This window comes from Equus quagga, chromosome 18, assembly GCF_021613505.1.
Source record: "Equus quagga isolate Etosha38 chromosome 18, UCLA_HA_Equagga_1.0, whole genome shotgun sequence".
Classification (NCBI taxonomy): domain Eukaryota; kingdom Metazoa; phylum Chordata; class Mammalia; order Perissodactyla; family Equidae; genus Equus; species Equus quagga.
Window position 1 is genome coordinate 2,713,752 of NC_060284.1, and position 18,895 is coordinate 2,732,646.

General features: G+C 43.1%; 1 protein-coding gene across 10 annotated transcripts in view; it reads left to right on the plus strand.

The window, feature by feature from the left end:
• The window catches only part of ALG6 (ALG6 alpha-1,3-glucosyltransferase), a 73,870-nt gene that overhangs the window by 20,361 nt on the left and 34,614 nt on the right, over nt 1–18,895 (plus strand). For all 10 annotated transcript variants that reach the window (XM_046645684.1, XM_046645683.1, XM_046645685.1 and 7 more), the window contains 8 exons: nt 23–111; nt 2,496–2,578; nt 3,212–3,276; nt 8,207–8,392; nt 8,933–9,068; nt 10,808–10,893; nt 12,279–12,363; nt 15,538–15,608. In XM_046645684.1, coding sequence (XP_046501640.1) covers nt 23–111; nt 2,496–2,578; nt 3,212–3,276; nt 8,207–8,392; nt 8,933–9,068; nt 10,808–10,893; nt 12,279–12,363; nt 15,538–15,608 — 801 coding nt within the window. The remainder of the gene's footprint in view (nt 1–22; nt 112–2,495; nt 2,579–3,211; nt 3,277–8,206; nt 8,393–8,932; nt 9,069–10,807; nt 10,894–12,278; nt 12,364–15,537; nt 15,609–18,895) is intronic.

The following is an 18,895-nucleotide window of genomic DNA, read 5'->3' on the forward strand; positions in this document are numbered from 1 at the left end:
GTACATGTGCTCTGGTTCGCAGGGCCCAGTTTATCAATCCAGACTGGATTGCTCTCCATTCGTCCCGTGGCTACGAGAGTCAGGCGCATAAGCTCTTCATGCGCGCCACAGGTAAAGAGCAATGGGTATCAAGTGTGAAATTTGATTTCTAAAAAAATTTTGGACAAACTGATACAAGGTTCTATTATTTCCTTACTGACTTTTAAAATTTTGTAACTATAGGGGCTGGCCTGGTAGCGTGGTGGTTGAGTTTGTGCGCTCTGCTTTGGTGGCCCAGGGTTTGCGGGTTTGGATCCTTGCATGGACCTACAAACCGCTCCTCAAGCCATGCTGTGGCAGCATCCCACATACAAAATAGAGGAAGATGGGCACGGATGTTAGCTCAGGGCCAATCTTCCTCACCAAAAGAAAAAATTGTGTAACTATACATATGCATGTATATGTGCAATAAATGACCAAATGGATATGGAAGCTAAAAGCAGAAGAGCAGAGACTAATGTGCTGGGTGGTTTGTGTCTATTATTATCCCACTTAATAACTAAACACCCAAATGAGGTAAAGACTATTTTACCCTAATCTTAAGCCGAGGAAACTGAGGCACAGTTAAGTGAGGTTAATAGCCCTCCAGGGGTCAGATAGCTATAAATTGAAGTTTTAGTTGTTCAGGCTGTTGCTTTAATATCCAAATTCCAAATCCTTTTCTCCTGTTTCTTAAAGTAAACCTTGCAGTTGTATCTCATACACTGTTGCTGAGTTAAATGCACTCATGGGTGGCCTAGCGATGGGGATGCGTTCTGAGAAAAGCAGTGTTAGGTGATTTCGTCATTGTGTGAGCATCACAGGGTGCACTTACACGCACCCAGATGCCACAGCCACCTGCACACCCAGGCTGTACGGTACTAATCTCTGGGACCACCGTTGTCTGTGTGGCCCCTCTTTGACCAAATGTCATCATGCGGCATATGGCTAATCCACTCAACAAACGTTTATTGAGCATTTATTGTGTGCTGTTCTGAGTTGAAAGTAATACGCTTAGATTTCTTTGAAGCTTTGCATGACAGACTGTAGTGCTGGCCCGGGCCTTTTCCTTAATTAGTCTAAGATTGGTCAGCGTTCTCTTTACTGTTCGTCTGCTCACAGAATCTCAGGCGCAGCTTCTCTGTCTTCCTCTCTTTTCCTCTGACATTCTGTCCCCTCTCCCCCAGCGCTTTCATCCTCTGAACTGCACACTTGCCACGTGGTCCTTTTGCTTCTGAGCCAACCCGTGTATCTGCAGGGAACTCACAACCTTTACAGACAGTCTGCTCTGTGTTCAGGGAGCCCCAGGCATTAACAACTTCCTTCTTACGTTGACCCTCAACTCGTCATTTCAGCTTGTGTTTTCTTGGGCCACATGGAACACGTCTGATCCTTTACACCCAACACTGTACAGACATTTGAAGTCACCTCTTCTCCGGGGTACGCATTCTTAGATCTGTTAGCTGTTTCTTAGAAGACCCGTGTGTTGAATGTGTTTATGGCTTTGAGGCCTCTGGTTATGGTCCTTTGAATATGTTCTACTTTGTCAGTGTCATCTTAACTGTGGCACCTGGAGCTGAAAATAGGTTGCATGCATCTGACACTGACTGTTTACTATCATTTACCTTATTCTGGATGCTATATTTAGTACAAGAAAAAACAGGCTCTTTGGATAGCTATGTTGAAGAATGTCATGCATTTGTTTTCCTTTGTTCCAAAAGGACTGGACATTCAGAATTATGAATCACATTTTTTTTTTTTTTTTTTTACTTTTTTCAGTTTCCTCCTCACATGGGCCCCTCAAGCTCTTTCTTTTGTCGTTGTTGGTTTGTTTGCCCTTTCTTTTGCGAGGAAGATTGGCTCTGAGCTAACATCTGTGCTAGTCTTCCCCTAATGTTTTGTATGTGGGATGCCACCACAGCATGGCTTGACCAGCAGTGTGTAGGTCTGCATCAGGGTCCAAACCCATGAACCCTGGGCCGCCAAAGCAGAGTGAACGAACTTAACCATTATGCCACTAGGCCAGCCCCTCTCAAGCTCTTTATATACATTAATTAGGAAAATTTAATGTATTTTCTATAAATACTAACATTTAAAAAAGATTCTCCTATGCATCGCCACATTCGAGGTATTCTTCACACCAGAAAATCAGGAGTATACAGGTATTGAGGGAAAAAGTGTTGTCTTCCTTGCTTTGAGTATTCTTAATTTTCAAGTGTGAGTCAGAGCAGAGAGAGGATTAATTTGGGAACGTGTAATTGGTGTAATGTGTGGCTTTGTTAGAGAAAATTGAAAGAGGCTTTGTGGCACCGAATCAGTTGAACTTAGGCGCAGGGCAAGGGAGCGGAAGGGCTTGTCCAGAGCGGGTGGGAGCCGCGGTCCTAGGATGCCCCTCACGGTTGGAGGGCGGGAGGCAGTTAGTGGGGTATTGTAGATCACGATGGACTCATGCTAAAAATCGTTTGCTTGTGTTTCAGTGTTAATTGCTGACTTGCTGATTTACATACCTGCAGTGGTTCTGCACTGTTGTTGTTTAAAAGAAATCTCAACCAAGAAAAAGGTGAGTTTTAAAGCAAACCCGGCATTTTACCTCTGAAACGCTTTATTAGCGTAACTATGAAAACAAAGCTTAAGGAAGCCTGCTTTTGGGAGGAGATAAGAGGAAACAGTATATCTTTTGTCAATTTATTTTCATTTAGAAAACATCAACTGATCTGAGAGTAATTGTTTTAATGCTCGACTCTAGTAATAAGATGCCCTGAGTTTCACAAGTTAAGTGCTGCTGAATTTGTTGCTTTCCTGGTAAATCGGACTTCGAGTGGGCTTGTGAGAATGGCTAAACTGAAAGGCGTTTTGCAAAGTTGCTGTATGTTCTCGTGTTCACAGTTAACGAGTATTCTTTTTGGTCATTTTATATGGGTTAATCATTAGATTAACTTCTCTGATTTGTATATCTAAAAGCATTTTCTCTGACAAATACCTTTCAGTGATTTTTTCCCTTTTTACTGAAGTATCCTTTGTCACCTCCTTGAAAACTTTAGTGTTTAAAGAGTTGTTTTGTAAAAATGGGATCTTCATGTAAACAGAAGGTAAGAGGGGAGCGTTTGCTGCTGGGTTGAATGGAACTGCACCTTGACCCTGTGTGATGCAAGGAACAGATTACTCTCTCATTTCACAATATTTTTCTTTACAGATTGCTAATGCGTTATGCATATTGCTGTATCCAGGCCTCATTCTTATCGACTATGGACATTTTCAGTATCCTTTACTACTTGAGAAATGAAGTCAGATGCGTATGATGAAGTCGAGGCCCAATCTGTGTAACGTTGTCCTCCACTAATGTCTTTCCAGCATGTCTGTGCGAGGTTTTCCTGTGGTTGTGTGTGGCTGTAGTTGTCCACTGCTGTGGCTTTATCATATTCCATGGCGTGGACACGCATAATTCTATTACTGACAGGCGTTTGGGTGGTTCCCAGGTTTTGGTTCTGATGAATATGCTGCTGTGAACATTCTTGTAAATATCGCTTTGTACACCTAGAAATACATTGCTTATGAGTGGAATTGCTGAGTTAAAGGTGTGGCCTTGTTTAACTGTAGATCTTCTCAGATGGTTTTGAGCATGATGCCCCAGTTAACACCCCATCTGCAATGGTGTGACAGGGCCAAGTGCCCGTCTTCACCAGTGGTCAGTCATTTTCACTGTAACCAGTCTGGTCAATTTGTAGTGGTTTCTCCTCCGTGGCTTGAATCAAATTCTTGAAGATTTTGGGATTATGTCGTTTTGTAGGGATACATTTATTATTCTTTTTAATTTTATTGAGATCATAATAGTTTATGGCATTGTGAAATTTCAGTTGTACATTAGTATTTGTCAGTTACCATATAACTGTGCCCCTTTACCTCTTATGCCCACCCCCACGCCCCTGCCCTCTGGTAGCCACTAATCTGTTCTCTTTGTCCGTGTGTTTATCTTCCACATATGAGTGAAATCATATGGTATTTTTTTCTCTCTGTCTGGCTTATTTTGCTTAACATCATACCCTCAGGGTCCATCCATGTTGTTGCAAATGAGACGATTTTGTCTTTTCTGGCTGAGTGGTACTCCGTTGTATATATACCACATCTTCTTTACCCAGTCCTCAGTCGATGGGCACTTGGGCTGCTTCTGTGTCTTGGCTACTGTGAATAGTGCTGCGATGAACATAGGGGTGTGTACGTCTCTTTGAACTGTTGATTTCAAGTTCTTTGGACAAATACTCAGTAGTGGGATAACTGGGTCATATGTTATTTCTATTTTTAATATTTTGAGAAATCTCCATACTGTTTTCCATAGTGGCTGTACCAGTTTGCATTCCCACCAGCAGTATCTGAGGGTTCCCTTTTCTCCACAACCTCTCCAGCATTTATTTTTTGTCTTGGTGATTATAGCCATTCTAACAGGTGTAAGGCGATATCTCACTGTAGTTTTGATTTGCATTTCCCTAATGATTAGTGATGTTGAGCATCTTTTCTTGTGCCTGTTGACCATCTGTATATCTTTTCTGGAGAAATGCCTCTTTATATCCTCTGCCCATTTTTTGACTAAGTTGTTTGTTTTTTTGTTGTATGAGTTCTTTATATATTTTGGAGATTAACACCTTGTCAGATATATGATTTGCAAATATTTTCTCCCAGTTAGTAGCTTGTCTTTTTGTTTTGTTCCTGGTGTCCTCTGCCTTGTAAAAGCTCTTTAGTCTGATGAAGTCCCATTTGTTTATTTTTTTTCTTTGTTTCCCTTGCCCAAGTAGACATGGTATTCAAAAGACTGATGTTGAAGAGTGGATTGCCTGTATTTTCTTCTAGGAGTTTTATGGTTTCACGTCTTACCTTCAAGTCTTTAATCCATTTTGAGTTAATTTTTGTGTATGCTGTAAGATAATGGTCTACTTTCATCCTTTTGCACGTAGCTGTCCAGTTTTCCCAACACCGTTTATTGAAGAGACTTTCCTTTCTCCGTTGTATGTTCTTGGCTCCTTTGTTGAAGATTAGCTGTCTGTAGATGTGTGGTTTTATTTTGGGGCTTTCAGTTCTGTTCCATTGATCTGTGCACCTGTTTTTGTACCAGTACCATGCTCCATGCTGTTTTGATTACTATAGTTTGTAGTATCTTTTGAAGTCAGGGACTGATGCCTCCAGCTTTGTTCTTTTTTCTCAGGATTGCTTTAGCAATTCAGGGTCTTTTGTTGCCTCATAAGAATTTTAGGATGCTATGTTCTATTTCCATGAAGAATGTCTTTGGGATTCTGATTGGGATTGCATTGAATCTGTAGATTGCTTTGGGTAGTATGGACATTTTAACTATGTTTATTCTTCCAATCCAAGTGCATGGAACATCTTTCCATTTCTTCATGTCATCATTGATTTCTTTCAGTAATGTCTTATAGTTTTCATTGTATAGGTCTTTCACCTCTTTGGTTAAATTTATTCCTAGATACTTTATTCTTTTTGTTGTGATTGTAAATGAGATTTTATTCTTTTTTTTGTTTTAAAGATTTTATTTTTTCTTTTTCTCCCACAGCCCCCTGGTACATAGTTGTGTATTTTTAGTTGTGGGTCCCTCCCATTGTGGCATGTGGGACGCCGCCTCAGCATGGCCTGATGAGTGGTGCCATGTCCGTGCCCAGGATTCGAACTGGCGAAACCCCAGGCCACCGAAGCACAGCATGTGGACTTAACCACTCACCCACGGGGCCGGCCCCAGGATTGTATTCTTGGGTTCTCTTTCTGTTAGTTCGTTACTAGAGTATAGAAATGCAACGGATTTTTGTAAGTTGATTTTGTACCCTGCAGCTTTCCTGGAGTTGTGGATTATTTCAACTAGTTTTCCAATGGATTCTTTAGGATTTTCTTTATATAAAATCATGTCTGCAAAGAGTGAGAGTGTCACTTCTTCAGTGCCTATTTAGATTCCTTTTATTTTTTTTTCTGGCCTAGTTGCTCTGGCCAAAACCTCCTGTACTATGTTGAATCAGAGTAGTGAGAGTGGGCACCCTTGTCTTGTTGCTGTTCTCAGAGGGATGGCTTTCAGTTTTTCCCTGTTGAGTAGGATGTTGGCTGTGGGTTTGTCATATATGGCCTTTATTAGGTTGAGGTAAGTTCCTTCTATCCCCATTTTGTTAAGAGTTTTTATCATAAATGGATGTTGGATCTTGTCAGATACTTTCTCTGCAACTATTGAGATGATCATGTGGTTTTTTATTCCTCATTTTGTTAATGTGGTGCATCACATTGATTGACTTGTGGATGTTGAACCATCCCTGCCTTGGGGACACATTTTTTAACCACTTTGTACTTCACTTTCCTCATAGAAATAGAGAAAATAATAACGCTTACTTTGTAAGTTCTTTTAGAATTAAATGACTTAATCTTTGTAAAGCATTTAAAACAGTACCTGGGAGCACTAGGCACTAAGTACTTATTGCTGTCGTTATCTGTTGCTGGTTTTCACTTTTCGGGCTGTGAGATTTTACGGCGATTTGTGTAGGCATAGGTGTTTTGACAGCTGTTTTGCACTCTGTGGGTCATTCATTTCGAAAACTCACCTTCAGTTCTGTGAAATTCTCTCATATTATTTCTTTGATAATTTTCTCACCTCATTCTTGCTCTTTTAGACACATGTTGATCTTTCGTGTCCGTGTGGAGCATCTCTGTCTTTTTGTTTTATGGTTTTAATATTATCTTTACTTTATTGGTAACACTTGTATTAAATTTCATTTGTTTTGTTAAGCATATCTTAAAGTTCAGTTATTCTTTTTTTCCCCTACCCTTCCCTGAACTATTTCCATTCCTCTAGGGTCAGTCTTTCCTCTTTTTGTTTTGGTCTTTTTTCTGTCATAGCTTTTCCTTTGATGTCTCTTTGGTCCTGGTGTATCTATTCTAAGACTAAAGCAGAAGCACAAGCTGTCTGTGGGCTCTCTGTGTATTTGGTCCGCTGTAGGATACGTGGGCGGGAGCTGGCCAGTGTGGGTTGGGATCCGTAAATGTCCGAACACGGAGGGGTTTGCACTGTAGTGTTAACGTCTACACTAGCTGCCCCAGTAGTTTGTTCCATTTCTCTGGAGAAGTGTTCCTTCTTTTGTGGCCTGGGGGTAAATGTTTTGGCTGCCAGACAGTCTGCCCCGCGGGGAGGCGGGACTGGATTCTCCATCTAGGGACCCGGTCAGTCCTCTTGTCTCCTTTCCAGCCTAGGCCTTGGCCACGCCACCTGCTGCTGCTTCCTGGCCCCTGGGGCGGGCAGAGGGGTGGCTCCTTGCTGCCTGAGCTTCCTCCGTGCTCTCTAAGGGGTGGCCTCTTCCATCCTGTTCTGAGTCTCACCACTTCTCTGTCTTCACTCTGTGTTCTAGATCTGTGCTGAAATCTTTACCTCTTGTAGCCATCTTCCTGTTCTCTTCATGGCTGTGAATTTATCCTTTTAAAAATTCCCTGTCATCTTAAAGGGCCTTGGGAAGGAGAGGAGGCAGACAGTGCTCAGCTCACCATTTTGAACTGAAAATCTAATTGCGATGTTGTTTGAATATAGTAATGTTGTTAGTTTCTAATCGAACACATATTAATTTATATTATTGATGCATATTATAGAGGAAGTATAGTGCTATCAGTAAGTTTTGTGGATTTTTTTTTTTTTTTTTTTTTTTTTACTTTTGGAGCATTGTTTAATTCTCTAGATTTTGCTAAGTTATAATGTTGCAAAATAGTCCAGCAGAAAGAAAGCTACATGTTAACTATTGAGTTCTTTTAAACCTAGACAAATTGGTTTAGCAGATTTAATATTTTTGAGGCCATTATATATAATTTGAAATCTGCTCATCAATCCAGTACTTTCATTTTCTATTTAGAAATAGCTCTCATTACATATATTGTTTTAAAACCACATAAGAGGGGGCCGGCCCAGTGGCATAGTGGTTGGGTTTCCGCGCTCCACTTTGGCGCCCTGGGGTTTGCGGGTTCGGATCCTGGGCGCAGACCTACCCCTGGCTCATCAAGCCGTGCTGTGGCGGTCTCCCCCACACAAAACAGAGGAAGACTGGCACACATGTTTACTCAGTGACAGTCTTCCTCACTGGAAAAAAAAAAACCAACACATAAGAAAGAGACTCATAAAACGCAAGATCGTTTGGTGACTGAGATAATTTCCTTGACGTGGGATCATGTATAACTCCGTGAGCCTTGGCTTGGCTCTGTGGGGTGTTCTTGGAGTGTCCTGTGACTGGGACCTGCTGGGGTCCCTGGCCTTCTGCTTGGCTGTAAATTATAAACAGATGGAACTTTACCACTCCTTGCCATTTTTTTGCTTTTTACTTGGCAAGTGCTTTAAAAAAGGCCTCAAAGGAAAGGGGTGAGTGGCTTTTAGTTACCGGCATTCGGAACATTGCCCGAGTTTGTCTGCACACTCGCCTGAGGGAGGTGGCCCTTCTCTTCGCCTGTTGGGGATTTCTTACTGACATGGTAGCTGTGGGGTGAGTGGAAGGGGAGACGTCCTGTTCTCTATCTTTTATCTGAAATCCTCCTGCCTGGAGAGATGATTTGATCAGTGCACGTTCCCGGAGGTAGTTGGATCGGCTTTAGAGGGCGGCTGTAGATTTCGTCCCTCCAGGGCTTACTGCATTATACCCTTGTTAGAAGTACATCCCGGTTTGACACTTTTCTCCCTGGCTGCAGAGGAGTGGTGTCCAAGGTAAGCATTGATGCAGATGGGGATCACCTTCTGTTGGAGCAGTGCACATCTGAACAGCTGTGCGTGTCCTGACTCCGACTTGAGGAGACTCCCGTCTTAGCCCTGTGCTGGTGGCACCACGTGTCATCATCACTCGACGCTGGCGTCCTTACACTCAGCGAGAGCCTCCGGCCTGACTGGTCACCTCTGTTCCTGTTCCAGGTTCGTACTGTTCGTTAAGCTGGCTGGCACCGTGGTGGCTTCCTTCACCCTCTGCTGGCTGCCGTTCTTCACAGAGAGGGCCCAGGCCCTGCAGGTTCTGAGAAGACTCTTTCCAGTCGATCGTGGATTGTTCGAGGCATGTTTAGAACCCTTCCTCTCGCTCCTTTCTGTGACAGCACACAGAAGACACACAGGAGTAGTAACTTCAGCCGCTCTCCTCTCCCAGCCCCCCTGCCGGTGTTTAAGCCTGTACACAGGCTCTGCTCAGCTGGCCCTTCCCAGGCACCATAGGAATGGGGAGTGCTTGTGCCATCATGAGACCCATAATTCAGTCGCATCATACCTTTTTCTAAGGAAATAGGGTCTGTAATGAAAGACGGCATGAGAAGTTGCAGCTACAAAGTTCACAGCTCTGTAATTTTTTGGTTTATATTCTCTTTTTAGTCTTAGGAAATTATTTATTAAACTAATAATCATGTTTGCGTAAGAAAGATCTCATAATTCCTTATGAGATATATAACCTTCATCCATAGTAATTTTTAATGAGAATCATTCATTTCATTTCATTTAATGCTAGCTTAATCACTCTTGTTAAACTTTTATTACATGGATAATTTGATTTAGATTTAGTAATTAAACAAATCATTTTTCTGAAACAAAAAGGCCTTTTAATAAAGTTAAAGAGAGACAACATATTTATAGATAATTTGCTTTTGAATAAACATTTCTTTTAAAAAGAATTAGAGAAGCATATATATCTTCCTAATTTTTGAACATACAAATTGCTATGGAATGTCTTTGAGTGGCTCTACAGGAGGATGGAACCAGCATTTTGAAAGAGACTAAGAGTTTGGTGTTGTGAAGGAACAGAAATGTGTGTGTGACGTGTGTGTCTGTAGGCATGGTGATGGTGGTGACACTGATCATCACAAATAATCACTATTATTCCCGCCACTTGCGTACCAGGTGCCAGACTCGCCACATGTGATCTTATTTGATCCTTAGAGTGGGCCTGAGGCTGCCGTTATACCCACTTTACAGATCAGAAAACCGAGGTCAGAGGTTCACACAGCTGGTGCATGGCAGGCCTGTGCTCCTCACTCCTTTGTATGTCCTCTCACCGTGACACCTGTAGAGGGAAAAGTTCAGTTCCCCGTGTAAGCTGTCCAGTGCTTCCATTTCAGAAATGGTGTTTACCGTGATAATTATAAAGACGGTACTGTGCATGTTTGATGGGGCTGCTGGCACTTCCTTTGCTTGGTGCCCTCAGGGCCTGAGGAGCGTTCTCCTTGGTCTGACAGAGGGAAGTGGATGGTGCCGTTGTCACGATGTTGCGCCTGTGCGGCTGTGAGTGAGCAGCTGTGTGGAGGGGGTTTCACAGCAGAGTTGTGGTCCCAGATTCAATATTGAAAGCGATCCTAGCACAATTGCTAGTGTCTTTGAACTTCTCAATTAGCGATTAACTCTTGTCATTGCTAGAGCTAGTGGATTATTCTAAATAATTTCATGCATGTGGTAAAATGGGCCAAGTAACAAAGATTTCTTAGAAGAATTTCCAAAGATGAATAACTTCAGTATTTAGGGATAACGTGCTGCTCTTTGAAAAATGTTAAGTATTTCTTGGGAACGTCTAGATTATGGTTGACTAGTGATTTAAATCAACTCCCATTTGTAAAAATGAAAAATGCTTGACTGTGTGAATGTGTGTTGAGTGTTTATTCCTTGGAGAGTTTAATCAACCTAGTTCTAAAATTGTGAACAAAAGCTTCCCATGGCTCAGAAGTTTGTTTATTTAGAGATTATGGACTGTACTTCATGGAGTTTAATATTTCTTTCAGTTATACCAGAATGTAAAACTAACAAATCTCTTTTAAGGATAAAGTCGCCAATATTTGGTGCAGCGTCAGTGTCTTCCTGAAGATCAAGGACATTCTGCCACATCACGTCCAGATCATAGTCAGGTGAGAGACGAGGTTGGGACGCAGAGTGGAAGCTGCTCTGTGAACATTCGGTAAGACCGCGTTTATCTGGCACTGTCAGGGAACGAGTGTTCTGCGTTAGTGGATGTTCCACGTTACGTAAACCTGTCTACACAACAAAACTCTTTCATGTGGAGGTTGTTACCCGCCTCCCTCCTCCTCCAACAGAGAGCATGCTGAATGTGACTTCACGTTGTCTTAAAGTCGTGATTTTCAGCAATGCATGTCAGCTCTGCCACGGCAGTGGTGTGCACACGTGATCACCATGTGCATGTGAGTTCATTCCGAGGGATTGGCTCATACAGCTGCAGGGCTGGCTGAGCACACTGGACGCCCTCAAGGTGGGTGCTCAGGAAGGAACATCCTGGGAAGGAAGAGCGACCCAGACCGGCTGCGGTTCAGAGGCTCTTAGCCCTCTTGCAAGGGCTTCCGGCTGGTGGGGTCGCCCGCCCGACAGGCTCCCTTTAGATTGACTTAAAGTGAGCTGACTAGGGACCGTAATTACACCTGCAAAACCTCTTCACAGCGGCAGCAAGATGAGTGTCTAAACAACTGGGAGAAGGGTGTGTGTGCGTGTGCGTGTGCGTGCGCGCACCACAAAATGGGTGCTGCTTCTCCCTGGCCTGCAGTTCTTGTGAGAACACCCTTGTAGCCCACGGTGGCAGGTGGCATACTAAAGAGAGGATTCAGGGAACCCAGTTCGGCCTAGCCCAGCCGACACCCCACACCGCCACCACAAGTGGAGGATGAGCCGTCGCATTGCGCCAGGCTGTTTCGGGCCTTTAGAGGCTGTTTGCCCTGGCACCTCCCGGCCGCACACGGCTCTGCCTGCCGCCTTCTTTTTCCTCCTCGCCCATCGGCCATCACTAGGAGAAGCCCTGGCTGCTTCCTGCTCCCTTTCTGACTTGTTCTTTCTCAGTTACCACGGGCTTGAAAATCAGATAATCAGCTTTTATGAAATTGGGGCCAGAGAGATTCTCTTGTGAGTAAATTTTATGAATGTTTGTGTTCCAAATGCAGCATTCTCTCTTTATACCTAGTCATGTTTTCTTATTTTGAGTGTAGGATAATTGACTATTAGCTATCTTTGTATCTTTTTTATAAATAATACTAAAATAATATAAGCAACATTTAGTACTATAATGTTTTATTCTGTATTATATAATCATATATTAAAATGTACATATTTCAATGTATGGATTTTATTTAAATGTTATTTGGTCTTAAATGTAGTAAGTAAAAATAAACTAATTTGAATTCAACTTAAATTGATAAGTAGTGTAATCCTTTTATTAAAAATTAGATTTTTGTTTCAGCTATACACCTCTACAAAGAAAACGAACGTTTTATTTTTGTTGATTTTTTAGCTTTTGTCTTACATTGTTGAGCCTGCTTCCCGCATGTGTAAAACTGACGCTTCAGCCCTCCCCCAAAGCATTCAGATTTACTCTGGTAAGTTTCTCATTACCTTAGATACTTAATTCTTGCTGCAGCTGATCTTTTCAAAATACAGATAATTATTCTCTTGCTCTGAACAGGATTTATTGGATTGGGAAACGGGACATCCATTTATCAGGTGAACATTTACTGAGTGTCTGACATACTTAGTGCTGTGTTGGGCACTAGGCTGAGCAATCAGGATCTTCTCAGTTTAACTCAACCACTGCTTGATTTCTTCTCTGTGTCAGTGAGGGAATGAATACAAAGAAGGAAACAGTGGTGACAGACGTGCTTAAATCATAATGTGGTAGGGGCTGGCCTGGTGGCGCAGCGGTTAAGTTCGCACGTTCCGCTTCTCGGCGGCCCAGGGTTCGCCAGTTCGGATCCCGGGTGCGCACACGGCACTGCTTGGCAAAAAGCCATGCTATGGTAGGCGTCCCACGTATAAAGTAGAGGAAGATGGGCATGGATGTTAGCTCAGGGCCACTCTTCCTCAGCAAAAGGAGGACTGGCAGTAGTTAGCTCAGGGCTAATCTTCCTCAAAAAAAATCATAGTGCGGTCAAGCAGGCGCTGTTAGGTTCTCTCAGGTTCAGTTAAGTGCGATGGTCTTGCGGGAAAAGGAGCTGTTACTTTGGGCTCAGGTTTTAGATTCTTAGAGCAAGTGGGATTGGAGCCAGATTTTGAACGCTGGGCAAGATTTGGAACAGGAGGTTCTCTAGCAGAGAGAATGCGAGACAGGAGGGGGAGCGAGAAGGTACAGAGGAGGGAGATGGCGGGGAGCTCGGGGCACAGCTGCTGAACAGTGCAGTCTGTGTGGCTTTCCTGTGTTTGTGGAGCTTAGGAGAGCGCTGAGTGGGAGAAAAGAGTCAGAAAGGATCAAATTGTATAAGAAGACCTTGAACGTGAGGTTGGAAAAGTTGGACTTTGATTTGTTGCAAGAGGAGGCAAAAAAGGTTTTTGAGAAGGGGCGGGGACCGATCTCTGCTTTAGGAAGATGACTCCGGTCAGTTTGAACATGGATTGAGAATATTTCCTACAGTTTAGGGTTTCTCTGTGTGGGTTTACAAATTTCTCCTGGTTGTATTTCTGTGGTATTTAAAATTTTGTTCCTGTGTACCTTGGTCTATAGAACGACATTTAAAAAATATCAAGAAAATTTAGTTTATGAAAACAGTAAGTCTTAGTGAACTTAGAAGGGGACAGCATTTCAGAAATTAGGGTTTCAACTCTGGGACTGCCACTTATTTACGTTGCATTCAGAAAACAAGCTGGAACACAGCATCAAGGTGAAGTGTTTCAAAGGTGTGTATCAGTACCACGTGCAGAAAGGGTCGCTTCCTGGTGCTCTTTTCCTTTCCTTACCTTTTTGTTGAGGATTTCTGTCGTCTCCTCCTGTGAATGAACTCCCAGCGTATCGAGTCATCGCGGCTCGTGTTCTACGGGACGGTTAGAACAGGAGGGACGTGGTTAGTAATGCTCTCTTGTCTTTAATGGCCTAACTGGAAATATTTGCAAGCTTATGTGAGATTATGTTGTTTTTCTGGGAAGTAGCATGCTAAATAAAGGTATATTTCAAAGATAAGGGGATGGAATTTCAGAGTTTGAGTAACTGCGGCAGTGTTACAGGATCACTTTCAGGATTATAGGCTAGAAACAACATTTTCTTTCTCTTAATTTCCTAATTTTACTCTATTTGCTATGTTTTAATACAAGCCACTGTGTTTAAAAAATAAAAAAGACTTTATGACTTTTGTTGCTTTATTTTTGTTGGTACTGTTTTGAGTTCTTATTAAATACTTCTGAGCTTCAAAAACATTTCCCGTTATACTTTAGTGTTTTCCTTTCAGTCAAGATTGAATTAGTTCTCAGTATAAGTCTATAATTGAGGTAATTGACAGTGTGAATGCTAATATGTCTATAGCAGCAAGATGATCTGTATTTAATGTGTAAGTGGGATTTATTACGTGGTCTCCAGGACACCAGGCCCTTTTCTGGGTTTTGGCGTGTAAGTGAATGCCGCCAGCATCCCTGCCCTCTTAGTTGGGGCCATTCATGCTTGTGGCAGGAGAAGGACCATGAACAAGATAAACCAGTTACCAAGCAGACGGCTGGCAGTGAGGCGGGCTGGGAAGAAGACAGTGTATGTGGAAGGAGTGCTGGTGGGGTTTGGTTACTACTTTAGACTGGGTGAGGGAAGGCCATCCTAGGGCGTCTGAGCCCAGAACCGAATGACTGACCAGAACGGGCAAGTTTTTCCTTAAGGCAGGAACACGTTTGACGGGTTTGAGACATAAAGGGACAGGTGTGACGTGGCTGGTGTGCAGTGAGGGAGGGCGACGGTAGGAAGTAGCCTGGAGGAGGAAGGCTAGACCCAGGTCACGGAGGAGTTGGGGTTTTATTCCGAGTGTCAGGGGAGCTGGGGAGGGAAATCGATGGGGTCTGACAAGGTGGCCGAGTGGAGTGGACTGTAGGGAGGCAAGCGTGTTAGCAACCAGGAGGTTACTGCAGTGGTCCGAGGGAGAGATGGGGGAGGCCAGAGCACTCCTCTGCTGCCGTCAGCAGAGGGGAGTGAGAGAGGAGGGTGGGTCCTGTGTGCGGGAGGCGGCTGGACGTACACGAATAAGATAGTGATCTAGGGTGTTTGCTTGAGCACCTGGACTGCATGGATATAGATCCATGTCAAATGTGCAGAATATCGACTTCTGAAAACAGATCCAAGTAATTTTATTTAAAACCTCAAGTAGCAAATGATTACTTTATAAAATGTTTAATATGTTTTATTGAAGTGTACCTTTTAAAAACACTAAAATAGATTGTTTTACCAGTTTTAGATTTTGACCCTGTTCTTCATGCCTTTTAATTTAAATTGTCAGAGATTCCAAGGGGAGGCCGAAGGTACGCTGCTGAAGTAGACAGTACTTTTGTTTATCAATAATTGAGTCTCAGTGAACTTGTTGCAGATGGTTAAGTATAGCTTTATAATCACTGTTTTTTCAAAAAGTATTTTGATTAAATTTGAATAAAATATTATGCATATTAGTGTTGTATATATACTTTCCTTCTAGATAGAAGCTACATTAAGCTTTAAAATTTTCCTTGAAATGACTTTTATTTAGATTCATAATTAAATTGCTTTTATATTTTACAAGTTGTAATATTTCATTTTTCCCCCTTTTTCCTTGAAGGTTAGCTGTGCACTGTCATTCTTTTTATTTTCTTTCCAAGTACACGAAAAGTCCATTCTCTTGGTATCATTGTAAGTAAAAATGTTTCAAAAGTATGTGTTTTATTTATTTATTATTATTTTATAATTTATAAGTGTATTACTCACATATAATCATGTAAGTGCAAAGCAAAACTATATAAATGTTATGCGGTTGCATAAAATTATTTCATAAAATCATGTGTTTTCCCAGAATGATCTCTTACAATTTTACTTCTTTATAAAGTATAATAGTTGAAACTACAAAGATTTCACAGAACCATTACTGATGACTTCCTTCCTCTGTCTTCCTGTGTACTTTCCGTATGCTCATAACAAATGTCTTCTGAACGGCTCCTCCGAGGGAGCCTGCTGTCATCCCTGCCTTCTCTGCTTTGCTCGTTTCCGGGCTGCTCAGCGGCCTTGTTCTCTCCAGTCACCTCTTTAGGGGCTTTCCCATGTCTTTTGTCCAAACCTTTGTTTAGACCCTGTCAGCAATCCCTAACCGGACTACTCTATTTTAGGAGACTGAAAATCTTCTCCTGGTCTTTGTAGAAATCGGGTCACAGTTGGGGGAATATTATCCCAGTATTAAAATAGTATTTGCCCAGAACCCACTGGCATCCTTGAATCCTGCCCCCGGTCAGCCCCAGCCAGTGACCACTCCAGCCCTCTCCTGTGGAGGAGCTCCGTACCAGATGACTGGCGAGGGGTGGAAGCAGCATTGCTCGTATCAGCGTCGCTCAGCACAGAGCCGGGCAGTGAGCTGCGCTGGCCTGTTGGGGAGGCTTCTTTGCTCTGAATGGAATACTGCCACAGACAGGGGGACCACTGCCTTCATCCCCCGAGGTCTAAACCTGAGTCAGGTCGTACATGCTTACGTGAGGCGAGGCTGACCCTACACCAGCTCCTAGGGCCAGGGGATGGAACTTGGGAGAGGTACTGCTTCCAAACGTGTATTTTCCCCAGAACTTCTACCCCAGGGAAAGGCAGCTCCTTCAGTGACCTGTAATCTGACCATTCAGATTGACTCTCAGGCCCCGAATTTCTGGGGTTCATACTCAACAACTATACCTAGATTATTGATAACAGTGCATGGCTTTAATACAATTTTTTTTAAGCATGACTTTTTTTTTTTGCTGGGAAAGAGTTGCCCTGAGCTGACATCTGTTGCCAATCTTCCCTTCTTTTTTCTCCCCAAAGCCCCAGTACATAGTTGTATATCCTAGTTGTATGTCCTTCTAGTTCCGTGAGCCACCACCACAGCATGGCTACTGAGAGACGAGCAGGTGGTTCCATGCCTGGGAACTGAACCCGGGCCGCCAAAGCGGAGCAGGCTGAACTTTAACCACTAGGCCATTAGGGCTGGCTCACTTTAATGTAATTTTGATCATATGTTTTAGTTAGTATTGAAAGTTCCCCTTGGCCTGGTCCCAGCAAGTCTGTCATTAAACAGATATTTCATTCAGTCAACACTTACTGAGTGCCTCCCGTCTGCCAGGTTCTGTTCTGTGCGTGTGAGATATATCCGTGAACAAGACAGACAAAAACCCCTACTTTCTTAGCTTTCATTCTCAACGACAGGTATTGATAATTAAATAAAAATAGTAAATTAAATAGTGAGTGAGAAGGTAATAAAGGCCACAAGGGGAACTGAAGCAGGTTAGGAAGTGGGGCGTACTAGAGGTGGGGGCACGGCAGCAAGTGCAGGCTGCATCTTGGTGGCTGTGTGTGTAGCTGGGGGAGGAACATTCTAGACAGAGGCAACAGCCAGTGCCAGGGTCCTAAGATGAGAGTTGCCCAGTACGTTTGGTGAACAACAGAATGGCCGTGTGGCCAGAGTGGGGAGAGAGGCAACAGGTGCAAATTACAGAGGACCATCTCGGCCACCTTAGGAACTCTGGCTTTTATTCTGAAGGAAATGGGGAGCCATGGTAGAGTTCTGAGGAAGCAGCATGATCTGATTTGATGTTTTAAAAGGATCACTCTGCTTATCAAACTATACATATTAAATACATGCAGTTCTTTGTATGTCAATTATATTTCAGTAAAGCTGTTAAAAAAAATAAAAGGACCATTCTGGCTGCAGGTCAAGAACAGACTGCATGGAGCAAGGGTAGAAAACATGGAGGGCATTTAGAAGGCTGTGGCCAAAATCCAGGTGAGAGGGTGGTGACTGGGACCAGGAGAGTGACAGCAGAAGAGGTGAGAAGGCTTCCTGATGACTTGGAGGGAGCATCTGAGAGAAAGATAAAAGTCAAAGGTGTGTCTGTGGTTTTTAGCCTGGAACTGGAAGGATGGAACAGCCACTGACCAAAATGGGGAGGCTTGCAAGAGGAGCAGGATTAGGCTAGATGTGGACAGGGTGGGAGGTTCCTGAGTTCAGCGCTGGATTCTGGACATCCAAGCACGGATGCTGAGTCAGCATTTAGATGGAGTCTGGGTGGATATATAAGTGGAGGTCCAGAGAGAGGCTGAGCTGGAGATATAAATTGAATAGTTTGTCAGTAGAGACAACATTTAATGTCATGAGACTGGATGCGATCACCAAGGAAGTGAGTATAGACAGAAGAGAGTCCCAGGGACTGAGTCCTGGGCCACACAATGTCATGCGGAATCTGATCACAGAAACTGACTCTAGATACGGAGAACGCCTGGTGGTTGCCAGGGGCGATGGGTGAAGGTGGGCAAAGGGTACAGACTTCCAGTGCTAAGATGGGTAAGTTCTGGGGGTCTAATGTACAGCTTGGGGACTGTAGTTACCAGTGTTTAACAGGTATTGAATACTTCAAAGTTGTGAGAGAGTGGATTGTAAAAGTTTTCAACACACACACACACACACACACACACACACAGGTAACTGAGTTGATGGATGCGTTAACTAACCTCGCTGTGGTAATTGTTGATTGTGCAGTCTGCACCTCCGTCAAGCGATCACACTGCACACCTTAAACTTACACAATGTTGTATGTCAATTATATCTCAAAAAAGCTGAGAAAAAGGACACAAGGTGATCAGTTATATCAGATGCTGCTAATAGGTCAGATAAGATGGGGGCTGAGAACAGATTGTTTGCCTTAGCAAAATGGGAGTCCCTGGTGACTGTGACAAGGCTGGTGCTGGTGGATGATGCCAGGAAGAGCCTGATGAGGGTGGGTTTAAGAAACAGTGAGAGGAGAAGAATAGAGGCCAACATAGAGAATTCTTTTTTAAAAAAGAAATTATATATATATATATCTTTTAATTGTGGTAGAATACACCATTAGTACATTCACAATCTTGTGCAACCATCACCACTATCTACTTCCAGAACATTTTCGTCACCCCAAAAGGAAGCCCTG